Consider the following 22,422-nt stretch of genomic DNA (forward strand, 5'->3'; position numbering starts at 1 on the left):
TCCCTCCAGACTCTGGCTCCTTTCCCCGCCCCCTCTGCATTTGGGGAGAAAAAAGGGGGGGAGAGAGACACAGAGCAGGAATCTCTGAAGGCTTCTTCTTTCTTTTTTTTTTGAAATAACAAATCAGCCCGAGGAATCTCCAAACTTGTCATTGTTTGTATTATTTTTATTTTTTTTAAATCGGGGAAGGGGGGGACAACGAAACAAAGCGCCCCAGGGGAAAGGCGTAAACGAGGACACCCGAGCGTGTTCTACATTCCTATACAGGCCTGGGGGGTGGGGGGAGAGGTGGAGAGGGGGGGGTTTCTCCCCATAAACACAGCTGACTTTATTGCACCGCCTCTGTCCTCAGCTGCAACACTCCTATAAAAACAAAACAAAAATTGTATATTATTAGGGTTTTCTTTATTTTTTACACATATGTAGTTTTCGGAGGTTGTCAACTCGAAGGAGAATCATGTAAATCCATTTTTAAATATATACAAAAAGGCTCTGTGGGCCGGGGTAGGGAAGGAAAAAAAATGGGGGATGCTGCAGACGTCAAGGAGATGAAAAAGACGTTCATTGTCCCTGCCATCAAACCGTTTGATCATTACGACTTCGCTCGAGCGAAAATCGCCTGTAATTTAGCGTGGCTGGTGGCCAAAGCCTTTGGGACAGGTAGGTTGGCGTCTTCTAGCTTCTCTTTTCTCCTCATTCTGGGTTCTTGGCTCGGTTTTCTCACGTGTGTGTGTGTGTGTGTGTGCATGTATGTATGTATGTGAATCATCCATCCGCTGTGGAAATGTGTAAGGAAAAGGCACAGAGGGAGGTATACCGCATAAATAAACTGGTGGTGTGTTGTTTTTTAAATGGGACGATATGTAATTGTGAGTTTGTATGCAACGAATACTTGTCCTTTGTATTTCTGTGAATGCTAAAAAAAAATACAGACCTTACAGTGTGAGGTGTGTATGTGGCTCTTCCTTTCCCTTCCCCCAATCTCTCCCCCCCCCTTTCATAAAATAGACACAGTTTTTCCATTTAATAGGTGGCACAGAAAACTGGAGCAATGTATGAGCACTGTTAGCTTTTGAAGGGTGAAGGTAGCCTGCAGTCATTTGGGCAAGGTAAAAGAATAAGCAGTAATAGGAGGCTCTGGGGGAAGACCATTTAATGCCAGCTGTCTCCTTGTGCAACCCATAAGGGTTTCCCCTTGTCTGGATATATAAAGAGAATTTCTTGAATGCTCTCTAAAAGGTGAGAGATTGCCATGCTGTTTACAATTGAGGCCTTGTGGAGGACTGGCCTTGGGGGTTCTACAGTAAACACGTTAGCCTCCCCCCGCCCCCCCCCCCCCAAACCAAAGCAATTGCTTCTTTAATACATAGTTTGCAATAATGAGTGGGCATGTTCCTAAAAGACATGTTGTGAAGTAGCAGTCCATCATTTTGCCCCTTCTCTGTAAAATAACTGGAAAAGGTCTTTCTACTTGTATTTCTGCAACTGTTGCTTTTGAAGCCAGATCATTGTTGCGTATTATATCAGAGCAACAACGTAAATGTAGTGTTTTGGTGTTAAACTGGCTGCATAGAAATTGGCAATGTTTGACATGACAAAAGGCCTCAAGGTGCCTCTGTTGGACTTAATAACCTCCAATGTGGTATAGGTTATTCAAACTTTCATGGAAAAGGACAAATCAGTGGCAAGTGCTATAATCAGCTGTCAAAAAAACCCCTATCTTTTTGTTTGTTGGGGAAACTGCGCACTGTCTTTTTGAATACTTTGCAAAACAGTGATTTTCCAACTACTTCTCTCTAATTATCTCAGGTTTGTGTAGCAAAATGCTGATGTGTTGGAAATTTGGAGAGAACTCACTGTGGGGAATTTTAGAAATAGTATAACATTATTATTTTCCCCATAAGATTTAGTTCTGCAGGTACAATCATGAAAACATTTTAATTAACACACTGTGGTAACGTTGAAATTATTCTTGTCTGGTAAACAAGCGAAACAGCATTCCTGCATTTTCAGTTCATAGTCATCAAATGTACAGTGATCAAATACAGAATAATCAAGTGATGTGTTTGCATGTATGAATGAGCCCTAAGCTGCAATCCTATGCACAAATTCTGGGCAGTCAGCTCCATTGAATTCAGTGAAACTTACTCCCAAGTAAACATGCATTTAAGGATCAGGCTGAAGAAATATACAATTTTTCCTAGCATATAAAAAGGTAAAAGTAGGGGTAGAATAGTAGTACAGAAAAATGTATGGAAGACAGTTTAAAATTATACATCTTCTGTTCTCTGCTAAGATGTGGGGTTATTTTATTGATTTAAACATAACATATAGAATGATGTTATTGAAGTAATAAAACACTGAAGTATTTTAACTTTGGACAGTTGTAATTAGATCAAGTAAATCTTCCATGATAGCCTAAAGAGGGGATAGGAAGTAAGAACTGATACAAACCGCATGAGAGACTGAAATAGTATCCCATTTGCATGAAGTAGAACTTGGAAAAATAATCTTGAGCAGAGAAAATGAGCCACAGTTTTGTGGCGCATCTTCACAAAGACAACTATGGTTTGCCATGTAGACATGTGCCTACTACTCTAAGAAACAACAAGCATCAAAATATAAATATGGCTTTTGTATTGTGTCTCCATATGAAGTTGTTTCAAAAAGTGTGTTATTCCTTTGAGTCATCCGTTATTTCTCTCTTGAACTGGAATGGCTACTGACCAAGAAGTTACTTGTACTATTCCATCAGTTATGGATTATCTTGTTCCATTCCATCAAATATGTAATCTAAAAATGCTATAATTTCCTTGAGAAGTGGAAAATGAATTACCCCCTTTTTTCTCCCCCCCTTTTTTGCTACCTAAAAAGAGTTGTTTGTCCTCAAGCAGCATGCCTGTTGTCAAACACAAAACTCAGAGGTTTTATCAGTCTTATTAGGGTTCCAGTGTAGCCCACAGCTCTCCAGACTTGTTACCCTTAGTAGGACAAAGGAACTGACACTCAGTTTCACCAGTGGATGCTAATCATATCATAGCATCAGCCTATGAAAGTGTATGTTATGATAAATCTGTTCACTTTTAATCAACCACAAGACTATTTCTGAAGTCAGGAATGGTTTGTTCTCCTAGGCCATACAGTTAAAAGGTAGCAGTAGGTTTATATGTGATGTATAGGTTTCATGAATGAAGTTCTCGTTCTCTCTCTCTCTCTCTCTCTCTCTCTCTCTCACACACACACACACACACACCTACCTTACCTTTTACTCCAACATAGGAACTCAGAAGTTAACATTGCTTCCACTTTTTCCATGTTTAGATCTTTTCTTCTTCACAATTCTAGTTGTTTAATTAACTTGAAGTTGATAACCTGTACATCTTAGGTTAATTAACCTCTTGAAAGGGAATCTCCATTTAGCTCCTCTCATCTTGCAATGTGTGACTCATATATCCTAATTAGTAATAGCATTGTTTAGAAAGCCAGAATGGAGCAAGATACAAACTTTGTAACAATTGCAAATTGAAAGTTTAAAACCTAGATTTAGAAGTGGGAGTATAGAACATAGGAAGTTTGTTTATTTAGAATATTTATATACCGCTCCATATCCAAAAGATTTCAGAGAGGTGAAAAACAGATAAAATAAAAGAATAAAAACGTACTTAACAACTGTTAAAGATACAGGAACCTTGTCCTCCTTTTCATATGGTCACCCTAAATAATCCAGCAGACTGAATTGGTTTAATGGCTCTGTCCAAGCGTGAGATCAGATTGGTGTTGCCAAAGATTTATGGCTTTTGGGGGCAAGGAAGGATGGATTCATAGTTTCTTAAAGGTTGAAGATTTTGATTCAAATTGCAATGGCTCAAGTTTGCCTTTTTCTTTAGAAATACTTGTATTTCTATATGCTAGGGAAATATCTGAAGATCAACTCCAAACGTGCATTTTTAACTAGGCTCTAAGGAAGTTAGAGCCTACATAAAAGTTTGATGTCTGGATCAAGCAGTTTTGAGTTGAAGATATGTATATTCTAGTGCATATTAGGTGCATTCTGAGGGCTCATCTACACCAAGCAAGATATTCCACTATGAAAGCGGTATATAAAAGGCAGGAGCCACACTACTGCTTTATAGCGGTATTGAAGTGCACTGACAACTGTTGGGACCCATTGAGACATACCATATACCACTTTCATACTGCTATATGCTGCTTGGTGTGGCTCCTGCCTTTTATATACCGATTTCATAGTGGAATTTCCTGCTTGGTGTAGATGTGCCCTTAGTGTCTGCAAAGTAACCTGGGTTGCCTTGGTTTATTGCAGGAGTGGGGAGCCTGTAGTCCTTCAGATGTTGTTGGACTCCAATTTCTATCATGCCTGCTAGCATACCCATTGGTCAGGAATGATGGGTGTTGTATCCAACAATGTTTGGAGAGCCACAGGTTCTCTACCCTAACAGAACATTTTTGGAAAGGTAGTACTTCCTCGAACAGTGCTTAGTTAAACTATGGTATTCACTTCCACAAGATATAGCATTGGCTGCAAAAATTGAATGGCTTTAAAAGAGAATCAAAAACTTTAATGGAGGATAAAACTGTCCATCGTTACCAGTCCTGATGGCTATATGCTACCACTAGTATCAGAGGCAGTATGCCTAATTACGCCAGTTCCTAGAGAAATTGAATGGGAGGGTGGTGTTGGACTCATGCCCTGCTTGTGGGTTTCCCGTGGGTAGCTGGTTGGCCACTTTCTAAACACAATGCTGATCCAGTATGACTCTTCTTATTTATTTATTTATTGCATTTGTATACCGCCCCATAGCCGAAGCTCTCTGGGCGGTTTACATAAGATATGATTCTTATGATTTTAGGTCTAAGGCTAAAATCCTATACCACTTCCTTGGGAATAATCTCCCACTGAATTCAAAGCGACACTTCTGAGTAAACATGTATAGGATTTAGTGATGAGCAGGGTAAACTTATTATGTTGGATGGCTATCGTGAAGATAAATGCATAACTGAAAAGCAAATCTTGCCTTTTTTTCCATCTTAATCCTGCCTGAGAGCTCAATCTAAATGTAAAGCTTACAACCTTAGCATAACAAGGGTGCAATCCCATACACGTTTCGACAGGAAAAAAAGTCTTACAACTCCCAGCATTCCCCAGCAGCGTGGGAGCTGTATGAGTTTTTCTGTTTAATCCTACATCAGATTGCACCCTACAAAATTGGACCAGTAAACAATGTTATTGGCACCTTTTTGGATTCTACCTACCTCTCCTTTGGCAGTACCAATATGGATGTCACTCATAGGGCCTAGATTGACAGATCTGTGGTGGCTGCCTTGTAATATTGCCAGTTCTTGAACCAGGCAGGCAGTTAAATTCTTTATGTTGTCTTTATTGGGCTGCAGTTCTTATCCTGGTATCTTAACACTAGTAGCATGGTGACATGGCTGTTGCAACCCTGATCTAGTTTCTGAAGGTATATTAGAATGAGACAGTAGGCTATGTTTTGTGTCAAGAGCTCATGCTGTGGGGTTTATTTATTAATTAAATTTATATACCGCCCCATAGCCGAAGCTCTGTGGGTGGTTTACAAAAGTTAAAATCAGTGAACATTAAAAGTATACAAAATTTAAAACCATCAAAAGTATAAAACAACAGTATCCATTTAAACAACAACAGTTCTGGGGTCCATTAAAAAAAAAGTAAAAGCAGTAAAGGGGGAGGGGGTTGAAAAATGGACCAAGCTTGAGAAGGGAGTTTAACTCTTTCTCCTGTGGCACTTTCCTGATTTAACTTATTCCCTCTCCAAAGCTACTGTTTCCCCCTCAGAGGAAAATATATATCTCATGTTGTGTCTAGTTTGTCTACAAGAACCTAGACAAGTCATTGCAGTTGTAGTCTACTCTGGTGGTTTTAATTTTATTGGTTCTCCTTTACCAAAGAAGCTCTCTGTTGGTCACTTCAACTCAGGATGTAAAGTTCTTTAAAAAAATAAAACCAACCCAGCAATAGTATGGATATAGATATGCTTTATGGTCTAAAAAGCTCTTGAGCAAATTGGTCAGACAAAGTTAAAATGGAATGAACAAACAAAGACAAATTTCTTGCTATGACTTGTTTTGGAATGTAGCTGTCTTTGCAGAAAACTATCTAGCTCTGATAATCTAATTTCATTGGTGAATACATTTTTCTATATCTGGAGCCTGTGGTCCTCCAGATGTTGCTGGATGTCAACTTCCATCAGCTCCAACCAGCATGGAAGATGCTCAGGGATAATGGGAGTTGTTACTTAACAACACCTGGAGGTCCACAGATTCCGCACCCTTGATTTATAGGCCTTATTCTACATTATTTCTCTGCCTTTCCATCTGGAACCAGTTGTGGCAGTTCTGTCACAAGCGAAAATGGGTGTTTGGGATAGGGTCACACTCCTTGTACAGAGCAGATTTTTGCTTCGGAGTGTTTTGGACCTGGGGTTCCTCTGGAATTTGCAGGACGAACCATAGCCAGGAGTGCTGATATTGTAGCAGATATAGTGCCTGACCTTCCTAGAAAAGAGCCCTCCTACATGCTCTGGGTATCTTCTTGTCTAAACTGCTATAATGTGCTGTGGTGAGGCTGCCCTTGAAGACAGCTTGAACATTTTTGTTAGTTCAAAACATGGCAGCAGGATTAATGGTTGGTATTGGCCACAGAAAACATGTAATTCTAATATTGAAAGAGCCCTGCTAGTTACTAATCTGTTTCTGGATGAAATGTAGTTTGCTGGTTCTTATCTTTAAAGATTGATATAACTTGGGTCTCAAATACTTGGGGAAGGGCCTCCTCCTTATATGTTGAAGTCTAGTTGCTGCATTGATCAGATGGTATGTGGGCAAATACAACCAGTTTGAGCCTTTTCAGTGGTGTCCCCATACTTGTTGCAGGTCCAAGAGTTTGGTCTGTTTAGATGACCTTAAATAAGAACACTCTGTTGTTTCAAATGACTTTTAATGCGTAGCACCTAGTTTTATTGCTGTCAGCTTTAATGTGTAATATCTTTTAGCCTTGCTCCTGCTAGGGGTTTTTTTTTTTTTTTTTTAGTGCTGGTTGCATTATAAGGTGTTTTTAGGAAGTGTTAGTTATATTTTTATGATTATATTGTATATGCTAAATGCGCCCTGGATACAGTTAGTAGAAAAGTGGGATATCAATATAATTATTATTAAAATTGAGAAGCAGCGAGTAGCACCCTTCTTCATTTTCTTTGTCAGTAACTTGGGATGGAGATTTAGAGAACTGTATTGAATCTTGCACTTCACAATATTTATACTGTATAGAGCAGAGGCACAAAGAACCCTTAACACTGCTACTATTAGAAAAGTGTGCCAGTTAAGGATTCAGTGATAAGGCAGGAGAAAGGGGCTGGGTTTCCTGTGTACCCACTTAAGATCCACAGAGCAGGCCCACTGTGCCTAAAAATACTGTATAAGTAGTAAAGTTATCAAGATTTGCCATCAAAGTTACAGTGTTACAGTAACTTTTGCAGTGCAAACCTCTGCTTGTGCCACAACATCTTCAGGAGGGCATAAGATAGGACTATGCTCCTATAATCAAGACTTTGGCCTCTTTGTGGTTAGTGCTTTCCGAAAATGGAACACAAATTGCTTCCTGATGTTATCTCTCTCCATCTTAAAGGAATTTCTACTTGCTTCAGCTGATAATCTTAACCAACATTATACTTACTGTAAGCTAGTAGCAGAAATAGCTAGTTAAAATAGCCCATCAGCATTACTGTCTGACTTCAGAGCCCTTTGGGATAGAGGGGAAAAGAGCAGAACATCAATTTACCAAATTTAGTATTGGATTCCTGTTGGAATTGTGAATTTGAAGTGCTTCATAAATGCTACACACTAATTAAAATCTTACAGTAAATATGTTGTTTAAAAACAAAATGTAAAGTGCACATCTATTTATGATGTTCTTATGAAAATGGAATTAGGCGAGTCAAATTTCCAAAGTATACAATGACCATAGTTTTATGAATGAAGAATTCTTCTTTTGGTCCATATTTCACAAAGCTACTTGAGACATGTCCACTGAAACCAGATTGTTTTTCCCCTTAATGCCAAATCTCAAATAGCTTTTGAAGTGCCTCTTAATTTCAAAAATAATACTGTAGAGTTGACAAAGCTTCTGAAAAGGAAAACTAATCAAAGAGTTGAAACATCTTTTCTACAATGAAACAGTAAAGATGCTAAGGCTTTTTATAGGTTGTGGGGAAACTATAATAGAGGGGTGGAGTGAAATCATAACTCTGTTATAGGTCTACACTGACTGCCAGTCCATGTCTGGGCTGGTACTAACATTTAAATCCCTAAATGGCTTGGGGCCAAGTTATTTGAAAGATCCTCCTTCCGTATGTCCTGCCTGGACACTAAGATCATCTTCAGTCCTTCCTCGCGAACCCCTTTCAAATGAAGTGAGATGGATGGCCACTAGGAAGAGATGCCTGGAGTACCTCATAAACATATATGTCCCAGTCTTCCTCGTAAACATCGTTTAGGCCAAGATAGATGATAATTCCTGTAGCCATCATGCCCCATGTCTTAGGTGCAGCACAACTGGCAGGGTGGTGGTCTACTTTATGATTTTTTCTTTTTTTACCTCTGCTTTATATATGAAGCAGATCTGTGGGTAAATACAATTGCCCCATCAGAACTAGTTTGGTATTAGAATTTTTCTCTTTATATCAGGGTTTGGATTTGCTTGCTTCTAGAACTGCAGTGCTTGAGTATTTCAGTCCATCAACTTATATGTAGACCCAAGTTGACTTATTGTTTCCAAAGTATTGTCACACTTAATCTCAGCTGGACAAACACAATTACAGCTCCAAACTTATGAATGAGTAACATAGTCATGTGAGTTTTAAATTCAAAATTCATTGATTGAGTCATAGTAGAAATGTCTTTATGCCAAGTGTTCATGAACAGAATAACTGTTGTACTAGGAAGAGATGAGGGGCATTAAATAATTTGTATGTAGTATTATAAACCAGCATTCTCAAGTTATTTTTTAAAGATTAAAACAAAACTTAATTTTTGCCTCTCAGTGTAAATTTTAAGTCAAGTTATAATGTTTTAGCAGTTAGCTTTTGTTTATGATAGTGCTAATTCTTTTTATTAACTGTGCAGTATTAGTGAAAGTAAGCTGCTGTAGTATTAAGCTAATTGATTTTCATATCTAATTTTTTGGGAAGCAGGATGAATAGTTACTTTAGCTCATTAATACCTCTTGACAGCCAAATCCATGTGAATTGTAGCAACTTAATCTACAGAAATGGGATTATTTTTAGAACATGTTCTGCAAAAGGGGAAATTAAATTCATCTAGAATTCCATATATCTAAACTTAACTTTATAAGCAAGGCACAAGTTAAAACTTCCCATAAGTTCCTTAAGGCATGTTTGTGTGCAGTATACATTGACGAAAGATTCCGTAACATAAAATGACCTTTCAGTTCTTGTGAAGGAAAGAATCAAAATTGTGTGGTAAGGAAAATCACAAGTTCATTTAGAAAATCTGATTAGTATAGTGGGACAAGATGGGAAAAACAAACACTTCAATTTTATTTGTTGCTTGTCTTTATATTTTGGTAGTAGAAGCCAAGGGTTCTGTGTTTCTTCGAAAGCAATTTGTGTAAATTTGACCTTAATGGAACAAAACCGACAAAAACCTGGATATAATTGGTTTTGGGGACATTTTATTGGTTAAAGGCAACTAATTAATACTCATATTTTACATGCTAGGAACACTGAAGTTAAGAGACCAGTGATTAGCAGAAGACCTGTAATTGCACAGACCTTTTTTTAAAATCAGTTTTACTTGTTATTGTTAAACTACTGGGAGACAGAAACCTTTGCTGATCTACTGCAAATCACCCAGAGATCTACCAGTAGATCCCAATCTACCTTCTGTCCACCCATGCGCTAAACAATGATGCAGCATTGTGTCAGAACAAAACTGCCAATAAACCTGCAACAGATAAACACCTACTTCTCACAAGCAGCATATAAAGAGAAAATTCTGTATCTGGGCTGTACCACTTCAGTTTTCAGTTGGCGGTTCACATGATTGGATGTTGCTGTATTCAGAAAATATTCTTTGTACATAGAAAACTAGCAAAGTAGACTGAAAACTAGGGGAAGAAGTCATTGATAGTTAGCATTGACCTTAAAAACTCTGGTTATATAGTTCATAATGTTGGAAGAGGTAGAAGCAACCTTGATGTAATTGTATCTTAATCCTTTATATAAGACATTTTGAGGATCTTTCTGAATTGAAAAACCAAATAAAAAGCAAATAAATAAATGAACTTCAGATGATTTAAATTAGTAAATGTTCCCAATTCTGTACGTACTAAAATGGGTGAATATATTTTTCACTTTGGCCAGATCTACACCAAGTAGGATATGGCACTATGAAAGTGGTATATAAGAGGCAGGAGCCACACCAAGAAGGATCTAGCACTATGAAAGTGGTATATGACATGTGTAAATGGGCCCCAATAGTTGTCAGTGCACTTAAATACTGCTATAAACCAGTAGTGTGGCTCCTGCCTCTTATATACTGCTTTCATACTGCTTTCATAGTGCTATATCCTGCTTGGTGTAGATCTGCCCTATGGCTTGTAATAACTTAAATATTTGTGCCTATGTATCTAGCTATGATTTTGGTATCGCATATTTTGCATGGCTCTTGGTATGTGACTTCTACAGTGCTCTTCTGCAGGCAAAGGAAATCTTAGAAATTCTTCCAGAATTATATTTTCTTACTTACAAATGCATGTAGAAATCCCTGCACATTAGAAAGTTGTCACAAAGACAATGGGCATAGCCTTCTCCCAAACATTCAAGCTTTCTATGTATGGAGTATTAAGTTGTGTGAACCCAGAGACAGAAATGGTACAGCCCCAGACACTACTTCAGTAGTAGTAGCAGCAGACTTGCAGTTTCAACTGAATATCCAGCATTTTGGGCTCAAACTACATATGACATGGGGAGATGGGTGATCAAAATCTCCCCCAGGTTTCTCTGTGTGTTTATCAATCAATCAACCTTTATTTGCAGTCAACAGACCATTATTATAGTATGTAGGTACACACACTTAAAAATACATGATGGTAAAAAGAAAGACTACAAAATCTGTAAAAATGTTAATAAGTAGATTTAAAGAAATGATCAAACATCCATGAGTGGTCTAATGAGAATAGCCAGATTCAGAAATTTGGCCACTTGCTCAGTAATAGGCTTATTGGTGCCCTGGAGTAAAGTAATTATAAGAAACTTTTTTTAAGTTGGGCAGGAGGAGTGGGGGTGGGGAAGGTGTTCAATCATGCAAAATTCCACTTGCATCTGAAACAAGTTTACCATCTTGAGTTAGAACTAAGCCTCAGACAGGGTAGAATATCCAGACCTGGAAGGGAAAGAGAAACTTGCTCCATAGGATTGTGCCTTTAGAAAAAATACTTAATATGATAATTGCTTTATAAAGTCAAGTTAGTTTATATAGGGACTACATTTTGAACTGGTGGCTGCATTTACACACCATTGCAAAATCACCCAACTGTAGGCTTGCAATAGTTGTGTGCAAGGTATCTGACTTGGCACCAATGCAGCTTGTCACATGCCATTTTCTATAAATTATGAGCTACTGGGCAAATAAAACTAAAGGGGGCACGGCTATCCCTCTTAGCCCTAAGTTAGGCCTTGGCACATTTTGTAGGATGAAAAGTGAAAGCTAGTTCATGGAATTTTGAAATCTGAACTTCAATATTATAATTATCCTGATGCAGTTACTTCTGGTGTGTTGTGGTTCATTTAAACAGATTATCACTAAAAGTACTTTTCCTGGCAACTAGACTCTCTCTTTTTTAATTCAAGGTGGCTTTTCTCTCTCTCTTACTTTTGTAGAAAATGTTCCAGAGGAGCTCCGAGAACCATTTTATACGGATCAGTATGACCAGGAACATATTAAACCTCCTGTTGTTAATTTGCTGCTATCTGCTGAACTCTACTGTCGTGCTGGGAGTCTTATTCTCAAGAGTGATGCTGCCAAACCACTCCTGGGTCATGATGCCGTTATCCAAGCCTTGGCACAAAAAGGTCTCTATGTTACTGACCAAGAGAAATTGGTAACGGAGAGAGACTTGCACAAGAAACCCATTCAGATGGTGAGTGTTGGCATTAGGTCTTGTTCCTGAAGTAGTATATGGCACTGTTTCTAGGCTGCATTAATAGTGTTTCTATTTTGAAAAATGTTTCATAAATTTTAGTCGCACCTTATTTTGCAAGAAATAGGACTAGACTTAAGAGGTAGATTGTTTTGTATTCTTCCTTATTTGTCTCATTCATTCACAAAGTTCACATTCAGGAATTGTGGTAATTCAAATGACAGCTGTTCTAGATAGTACGAATATGACTTTGCTCATATAGGATTGAATTCAGACTCAGTCATACTTGAAGTAGACCTGTTGAAATCAATGGGGCTTATATTAATTGAGACTAAAATCCTATTGAAATAAATGGGTCTATGGCAAGTATGACTAAGTTTGGATTCAACCCACGGTCTTCCAGTTTAATAAAAATATAATTTATATATTCCTAAATTTAGATTTAGATTAATAATTGCAAACATAGGAAATAGTTTTTATAAGAACACAACATAATTTACTTGGATGTTGGTTCGGAAGCTGCTGATGGCCGTTACACATCTCTCTGAAAAAGCTAACTTAATCCAAGCTAGCCGTATGCGTGGGGAGAGATTTGAAGTCAATGGAAATGTTTTTAAAGTTTTTACTGGACCTGGTCACTCAGCTGAATGGGCAAGTACTTCTCATGTAATACCAAGATTGCATGTTCTGCTGGGTGATTGGCTTTAGTAAAACCTCTCAAAACCCCTGTAGCTCCATGTTTGCTTTTTGCTTGCCCATCTGTATAGCTTTCTAGCACTGGGACTGATGTTATTACTTTCATCTTTGAAGTGTGAGACAAATGCATGGTGACTAAACATCACAGACTCTTGACAAATCTTTCATTAGTAAACAAAATAACTCAATTAATATGACATTGGATTTTTTATTTTATTTTTGCAGGGGGAGAGAGAAGGGAGGAGTTGTAAACATTTTATTCCAAATCCCTTACCCAAAAATCAGCTAATATGCTGTAACCAATCCTCCTTGTAAAATGTAGCTGAGGAGAAAGTATTGGGCAGAATCTAGAGTACACTGTGCTTCTATGGGATAAGTTACACCCAGCAAGCCTGGAACGCTACCCAGAATGAACTGTGGGTGTGTTGCCAGAATTCTTTGCAGTGCACAGCAATTCTGTGCCCAACATGGCAGGGGCCATTTGGCAGATGAATAGCTGTGGGAATGGTTCCCTGAAGGTGGGAAGTTTTGAAAAACACTGGCTTAGAGTACTGGAAAGATATAGTACCTATGGGCTAATGAGAACATTTTCACAGTAAAAAATGGAAGGCTGGAAAAATACAAATGATACAAACATATATTTCTTTGATCTGAATGCTAAGAATTACAAAAATGAACACAGAGGAGTACGTACAATGAGTTGTTTTACATATAACAAAGTATATATGTAAAACAAATATATATTAAAGTATATATTAAAGTAAAGGCAGCTGTTCAGACAATCAAATGACAGTTCACAAATTTCATTTGTGAGGGTATTCTTTCAAAACTTTAGATAGGGCGAGGGTGGTCTGGCAGAAAAGGGAACAAATAATACAAACCTGAGAATATAAGGCAGTCTTCTCCAATCTGGTGCCCTACACTTGTTGGCTGGGGATGGTGGGGATTGTAGTCCAACTTAGTCTGGAAGGCATCAGGTTGGAGAAAGCTGATACAAGGAAACATATGATCACAACATTGTTCTGCTTTTCCTGGTTGTCTGGACTATTTGGCTCAAGGTACATGGCAATATGAATGAAATACTTTTCTGATCTTTTTAATGCCATAGTGACCCCCCCCCCTCCGCTTTTGCAATTATGGCAGCTCTTTAAGATGTATCTGGTGGGAGGGACCATGGGTCAGTGGTAGAGCACCTGCTTTGCATGCAGAAGTTCTCAGGTTCAATCCCTAGCATCTCCAGGCAGGCCAAGGAAAGAATCCTGCCTGAAGCCCTGGAGAGCCGCTGCCAGTCAGTGTCAGCAGTATTGGGCTAGATAGACCAATAGTCTGATTCAATATAAGACGGCTATGTTTCTATATACTCACATTCCCTGCTATCTTATGTGGGCAGGGTATAGTGAAAACTGAATCTCTCCTAGGTTGTATGCTTCTGGTTTCATTCAGGTAGCTGCTAACTAAAGTAACTATTAACTGAAGTTGATGTATATGTTTACTAATCTCAATTTCAGCCCGATGACTTGGATATTTACCTTTATTAGTAGCAGTGGTTCTATACGATACTGTGGCGTCACCAGCCTCTGTGACTTCTATTGTTAAACCTCTCCTTTGCTGCTGCCACCCTATTCTTTATCTTCTAAAAGAATGAGGGAATAATAAACCTTGGTGTGTGAGTGTGCGTGTGTATTGTCCACCTGAAGTAATGCATATGACTGAGCAGATGTGGTTGTTAAACAAAATAAGAATAAAGTTTATTCATATAGAAAAAGATTTTAAGACACTTTAAGATTATTCCAATTTATCTCCATACATCTAGCTTCCTCAACCTCCCAGGGAATACTAACCACCTCCAAATCCTATAACCCCATTTTCCTAATACTATCCTGAAAAATGCCTCTACTAAATCCCACTCACTCCTACCCTCACTAACTCCCTAGCCCTGACTAACCCTCTCTAACTGCCCCCAAACCCCTTAACTGCCTCTTACTCCCTCTCTGTCCATTTAAATCAACCATCCAATCAGACAACACCATTCACACTGCTCACCATTCTAACTCCCCCCTCCCACTTATTTACCATTCCCTGAAAATAAAAGAATTGGCCACAGCAAATCCAAACCTGAACCAAACACTTAAATGTACACATATAAACAATAACATAAATTATCATTTTGTCACAGAGACAATGATGGTCTGCATGTAGCCTGTAATATCCATCCTTTTGTACATGTTGCACATTCCATAGTCTGTGTTCTCTGGTTTCTGTGTGCTTGACTGACATACTGATGTGCCTGGTGGGTTTCTTAATAGGATAGAGGACAATCTGCAGGAGTTGCAGGTTTCATTCTTTGGTGTGTTTGAGGCAAAAGAAGGAGTGCTGAATACCTGTGTCATGGGAATTGCCCAAGGCTTGTCTCCCAGTTTACCTCTTTCCCACAAGTGAGAACAGAATAAATAACAAGGCAGGAATTCCTAACAGACAGGAAGGGAGTTCTGGGGTGGAGAAAACACGGCATAAATATGACATCCACCTCTGTTGTCATTTTGATTGCACCAGTGTTAATAGGGACCTTTGACTTTTACTGTGCTAGCCCAATAATGAAGTTTGGACAACTGCTACCAGCTTTGCTCTTGGGAATTTTAGCCTGTTTGTTCAGATCCTTTAATACCAGAACCCTGTCGACAGCAGCAGGATGCAAGCTGTTGTTAGGCCTGTGTGTCCTCTGTTCCACAAAACTGACATTTCAGGTTCTGCGCCCAGAATAAATCATGCAAATTAATGGTGCTCACATGCAAGTTGTCCACACTTGGGGGGGGGGGGGAAGACTGATGGGAGGCCAGTTTAAAGAAAGGAGCATAAGTCTTGACGATGGGGCTTAGGTGGCCAGTAAAGTCAGTGAATGCTAGATTCGTAATATGTATTGAAGAAGTGGCTTTGCTTTAAAGAGCAGTGCTTCCTCCTAATATGGGAAGTGTTGCTGAAGTTCACTTAAGAGGTATATTATAAATATTTTGAGCTTTGGTATATGCAGCAGTAGACCAGTGCAAGGTGGAGGAGGAGAGCCATATTAAATGCTTAAGGACTACTATATATACCAACCAGGATGAAGCATTGCTTTTTTTAGTTGTATGCTATTTTTTTTTCTAATCTGGATTTTGCTAATCTGTGCACACTAACTTGGCAGCTGCTCTCTGTATCCCAAGCAAGATTTATGTGATAATGGTTAAGTGCTCTCCTGGGGTCTTAAACAGCTTTGCCTTTAGAAGAGTGAGGTTAGCAACTGGGACGTATTCCACAGTTTCCTAGCTTCCTATAAGTACTCCATATTTAAGCCATTCAGATACTGGGGACTGAGGGTGGTTTTTAACTATCCATATCCCCTAAATATACGTGAATGTAAACGGCATGCACAAACTTCATGTACCACCTCAGATTCTGTTACTGAGTCCTATTCACATGATATGACCGCCATAGAGAGTCTGCTTGATATGTAGCAGCAGCCCCGCTGTTGTAGTCTGTCACCGTGTCACTGTATCCATCCCAGTACAAAAACATTTCTGCTGTTCTTCTGCAAAATGATAGAGGAAAACACCATGGTCCCTTTGTATAGACTGTTCTGTGTGAAAAGGGCCAACCTGCATGTTCTACTAATTGCATTGGTATTGTTGAGGATGCTATTTTTCTTTACTCCGGTATAAGCATATGAAGTCCCACTCCGGATTGGGACCATACTACTCCAGCAGGAGAGAGATTAGGCTTCCTCCCATCCATTCCTCCCTAAAATTCTACACCCACCCATGGGGGGGGGGGGGGAATTAGAAAACAAAGCAAAACATTTATTCCAATGGAGACTTCGTGTTTAAAATCCCCTGCTAGGGGAGCAAGTGGAGTTTCGGGGCTAAGCTGAAACCCAGCCTTCCTGGAGTGCCATAGTCCCAATCTACATTGGGACTGCATGCTTACACCAGAGTAAGGAAAACAGCATGCTCAATTGCATGAATGCAATTTGTAGAATATATAATTTGGCCCTGAGATGTTGGGTAAAATCCAACATAAGTCTTCCTTAGACTAGACCTGTTGAAATGAATGGGACTTAAGTTAGTCATCAGTAACTTGAGGCCCATTCATTTCATTGGGTCTACTCTAAGTAGGACTTTACCCATTGACTTGCCTTAGATTATCCAGTGAGTTTTGTGACTGAATACAGATCTTACCCTGGTCAGCCCCTGCCATTGCCTACATTAGGGGTTGGTGAGCAGAAGGTAGGCTGTGGATTACTAACCAATTTTTCATAGGCCACGAAGCACCTACTGATTCCTGGGATTTTTGCAGAACTGCTAGACTAAGTGGATCTGATCCTGCAAGCCAATTACATTCTTAAGCACAATTACATCCCATCACTTAACACTGATTAGTTACATCTTAACTGTTAAGGGATCCTAAGTATGTAACTTGCAGGATTGGTAAGCCCCCACCTCACTCGACCTGGTCCATGTGGATGACAGCAGCAGACCTAATGGCCTAGTTCATATGTAACAAAACCCCAGAGTATGGGTGGTGGTTGAATCGTTGGTGGTTGTTACATACGAACCCTGCACTATGGTTTAACTATGAGTTGTTAACCATAGTGCAGGGTGCTGACAAAATGACAACTCATGGTTCAACAGCAACCTGCAATTCAGTGACAACCCATACTCAATCTTACTCTGGGTTGTCGTTAAGTGCGAATCACCAGCGATGTCTCTGCACAAACTGGATTTTAATATGAACTTGATTCCAAGGTAACTAATTTAACTAGTATCTGTGTATGTGCTCCCCACATTATGTGTTTATTTATTTATTTGATAATGGCAGATGAAAGGTCCTTGTTTGTCTTGTCACATAAATCCTCATTTCATTTTATTTTGGTATCTACGTATATGTTATTGGTCATTTTTAGTTAACTATATGATACCATATGATTCAGACATTTCACAGTAATTACCTTGGAAACAGTGCACGCCATAAATAAAGCCTTTAAAATTACTGTCATTTTTCTTAACTGGGATCAGTGTACTCATTCTTGAAAACTGTTACTACATGGCTTGTTTGGCTCATCATCTTTTCCTTAACCTTTGTTTGAGCATTGTGTGTCTTGATTGCAATTTTAGATAAACAGGGGTGTGGAAATAGTAAAAATGTTAATTATGCTTTGAGAGTATACAACCTCCATTATTCTCTCATTGGAAAGAGGGCATCCTCTCACTGAGAGCTAGACCAAAACACAAATGCAGATCCTTTTCCTGAAGCTCTTTCAAAGCATCAGCTCTAGTCTTAAAGTACATCTATGTGTTTTCAAGACCCACCTATTCATGCAGAAATTTAAAGTTGTGGAACCTATTCTAGCAGATGAATTTTTTTTTAATCCCTTCAACAGATTTTATAAGTGTGTATATATGAATTGACTGTGTACTGTTTAGATGGATTTAATGTGATAAAGAATCCCTTTGTCTGATATCCAGCTATTCATTTGTGGTTCAATAAGCATTTTTATTTTCAATTGAAATTAAGGTACAGTTCTGTTTGTAATGCTTCCTACAATATAGGATTTTTAAAAAAGTGTCCATCAGGGATTGGGGGTCATTGAAATTATATAATTTAGAACTATATAGGACTATAATTTAGGGAAAAAATGTGATAAGCAATGAGGCAGTAATATCAATGTGCCAGTAATATCATATGTAACTGTCGGCTTTCTTATCTGAGCATAGCAAGGGTTTAGGCAGTGTTGAGTTTGGGAGTTCAGAGACTTGCATCGCAATTGTATGCATGTCTATATACATGTCTACTCAAGACCGAGCCTCACTGAACTCAATGGGACTTTCTCCCATGTAAGTAGATATAGGATTGCAGCCCAAGGGACAAATCCCAACTCTGATTATAAGCTCATTACGTGGCCTTGAGCAAATAATTTTTATCTGCCCCAACTACTTCATAAGGCCATTGCAAAGATAAAACAGGGATGTGTTTTAATCTCTCAGGATGTGGTAGGCAAGGAAATGTAAAACGATTTGCAAGGATTTTTCTCTAAAGGAAAGGCTTTTGACTGAATATAGAAAGAGGCAGTCATACCTACTGCTACATAGAACTGAAATGCAGAGGTGCTTTCTAAGGGTCAAATTAAACCTTCCCGTAATCACGTGGAGCTGAGCTGAGTTATGAATGCTTGCTTTATTTACTTCAGAGTAAGTGTGCATGGCCGTGCTTTGGATTGGGACCAAAGTAGGGAGGGATAGGCTTACCCGCTATTTCTGCCCTGAAATTCAACCCCCACCCATGGGAGTCAATGAAAGTGGGTCTCCACTTTTTAAAGTACTCAAGTTGGATAAGTATCTCCCCACCCAGTCTCTTAGAGTGCTACAGTCCTGATCCGAATCATGGCTGTATGTGCTTACTCTGGAGTAAATAAACCAATCATGTATACCTCAGCTATGTGTGATTGCAGGAATGTTTCGTATACTATTACTCACACTAATTTTAAACATTAAAACTTTTAATTATGTTTCCCTCCATTTATCAATGTATGGAAGATAATATGTCTATTTATTGATGCTGCATAGAACTGTATCTGAACCAGACCCAGATTCATGATACAGTGTCCTATATCAGTGCTTTTCAACTTTTGCATACATGTTCTGGAATTAGGAGTGAGCAGTGACATAGACAAGTTTGCTGTTGACACCAAATTATTCAGAGTGGTTAAAAAAAAAAGTGACTGTGAAGAGCTCCTAAAGGATCTCTCAAAACAAGAGAATGGGCATCAAAATGACAAATGTGGTTTAGTCTAAGCAAGTCTAAAGTGTTGCCTGTTGGGGGTGAAATCCCAACTTCATATATATGCTGATGGAATTTGACCAAGAAAAAGATCTTGGAATTGTGGAGGACAGCTTTATGAAAATGATGACCTAGTGTGTGGCAGCTGTAAAAAAAGAAAGAAAGAAAGCAAATTCCATGTTGGGTATAATTGGGATAGGAATCGAAAATAAAACTTCCAATATGTTACTGTCCTCATACAAATCTATGGTGCAACAACACTTTTGAATACTGTGTACAGTTCTGGTCAGTATACCTCAAAAAGGATATTGTAGAGTTTGAAAAGGTGCAGAAAAGAACAGCCAAAATGATCAACAGGCTAGAGCGATTTCCCTATGAGGAAAGATTACAATGTCTGGGACTATACAGAGGTGTACAAAATTATGCATGGTGTGGAGAAAGTGGATAGGAAGACACCTCTCTCTCTCTACCTCTCTCTCATAGAACCTGAGGTCATTCCATGAAGATGAATGGCTGGAGATTCAGGACAGGAAGTCATTTTCAATTATGCCTCTGCATGCCAGATGCTGGGAACATGAGAGGATGCTATTTTGCTCTTGTCCTGCTTGTGGGTTTCCCATTGGGGCATTTGGCTGGCAACAGTTCGAACAGAATGTTGTATTAGATGGACCCTTGGTTTGATCTAGCATGGGTCTTCTTGTGATCTTATCCTTGGACAGTTAGCAAGGCCCACTGTCTAAGTCTGCTCTGGGACATCCTTCAGGGTTTTTTTTCTGGCATAACAGGCAGGCAGCTGACCACCATTTTAGCTCTCTCACAATTCCCCCGATGTAGTGTTGTTCCAGAACATACATTTTCCATATTGCCCCACAGCAATACGTTAGAGGAATTATGGGCGAATTAAAGTTGTATCTTCCAAATGCTAAGCAGAGGAACACTGCCACTCACAGAGAGTGACCCACTGGTCTAGGCAGAGGCCTCGTACTGAGGGCCACCTCAGGCTTTGATCTGGGCCTGTCACGCCATACATTGGCAGTGCCTCCCCAAGTTCACAGCAGTAAAGAGGTCTTACTCAGCCTTGCTTACCTGAATAGTTGCAAAAAAATATTGTGGTATGTTGGGTTTTTAATTTTTTTTTAAAGGGACCATTTTAAATGGTACTCAAGCTCGTAATAATAATTAATAATTAATTTCTTACCTGCCTCTCCCTTTGGATCAAGGCGGGGAACAACATTAAGTACAACAATACAATATAAATCAAAAGCATAAAACTGATTAAGAGAGCAAATAAAACTGATACAATATTAAAATAACAATTAGGACATCTTAAAATTCTTAAGTTTAAAATTCATCTGGGTAGGCCTGCCAGAAGAGACTAATCTTTATATGCATGCAGCAACTGCATACTGGCAAATGTATAGGGCAGAACATGGGTTAACAATGGTAGTTGTGATACAGCATCTGCATGGCACAGTGTCTTGACACTTCTTAGAATTTCTGTCTGTACTGGCTAAAATGCCTTAATAAGTCATATGCTTTTTTTCCAGTTATCTTGTTAGAGAGGCCTAAGACAAGGCCAAAAATCTGCCAAAGCTGCTTGGGTAATCCAGGTTTGAGTTTGCATTAGGAAGCGTTATTACGCCGTAGCGTGTGTTTCCTGCGGATTGCTTCTCAATTCTCAGAGGAACAATTAGCTTTGCTGTTAGAGTGAGATTCTTTGGATGAAGGGGGAGCTTTGATATAATGCAATTAGCATTTGGGACTATTCTTTAATGTAGCAATTACAAAGTGGGTATGATATTTTTTAACAGAATGCAGGCATAAAATGGCAGACCTGTATGAGAGCAATATTATTCTGCCTTCCGTTATTCCTTTTTCTACACTGATAGATCAGTCAAGCGACCAGAATAATTGCAAAATAAAACCTAAAAACAAATACAGAAATAGTATCAACTCAAACACATAGCTATACAAAATAAATGACCTGTAGTACCCCCAAACCAGCCAGCCAAAATCAAATAAATAATTGCTTTTCTGTAACATTTTTTTTCCTGGAACCAATGATGTCAATGGAATATTATGCATCAACAAATATTTAACATAAAAACAGAAGGACACTCACCACAGATTCTATTCCCGATAGCTACATGGACATGCCCTCTGACGTGGAGGGAAAGGGACCAGCATATCTTCCCCAAAGCATTTTGAAAAGCAACACATAAAGGGCACAATCATATGCATGTTTAGACAGAAAAAAGTCATACACTCCCAGCATTCCCCATCCAGCATGACTGGCTGAAGAATGCTGGGAGTTCTCTCTAAACGTGTAGGATTGCGCCCTAAAATGAGCAAGGATAAAAGACTTACAATATTTAGCAACATGCAAATTGCTCAAATATGCAGCTGCCTGAAAAGGGTTTTCATAAAGAATGCCTAGAAAATAGGCATAAAGAATGCCTAGAAAATAAGGTGAACAAGTTGCACATGCCCCAGTAGAAAGAATTTGAAAGGAAATGTCCCAGAGTATTTGCTTTATTAGAGCTATTGTGGAATCAAAGATGGAAAAAGGGGGATGGCAGCCTGATGCAATGATCTCTTTGAGCAACAGATTTCATGTAGACATGATTATAACTATCATCAGGAAGATGACAATAGTTCCACAGCGCTCAGAAATCTTGAGACACAGCTTTAAGGTTGTCAAC

The 22,422-nt window shown here is 38.9% G+C and overlaps 1 protein-coding gene across 2 annotated transcripts in view; it reads left to right on the forward strand.

The window, feature by feature from the left end:
* The first annotated feature begins 496 nt into the window (after positions 1 to 496).
* Positions 497 to 22,422, forward strand: part of CAMSAP2 (calmodulin regulated spectrin associated protein family member 2) — a 90,939-nt gene continuing 69,013 nt past the window's right edge. For both annotated transcript variants that reach the window (XM_063135295.1, XM_063135303.1), the window contains exons 1-2: positions 497 to 660; positions 11,955 to 12,214. In XM_063135295.1, coding sequence (XP_062991365.1) covers positions 522 to 660; positions 11,955 to 12,214 — 399 coding nt within the window. In that variant the 5' untranslated portion in view covers positions 497 to 521. The remainder of the gene's footprint in view (positions 661 to 11,954; positions 12,215 to 22,422) is intronic.

The sequence above is a fragment of the Elgaria multicarinata genome, chromosome 1, assembly GCF_023053635.1.
Source record: "Elgaria multicarinata webbii isolate HBS135686 ecotype San Diego chromosome 1, rElgMul1.1.pri, whole genome shotgun sequence".
Lineage (NCBI taxonomy): Eukaryota > Metazoa > Chordata > Lepidosauria > Squamata > Anguidae > Elgaria > Elgaria multicarinata.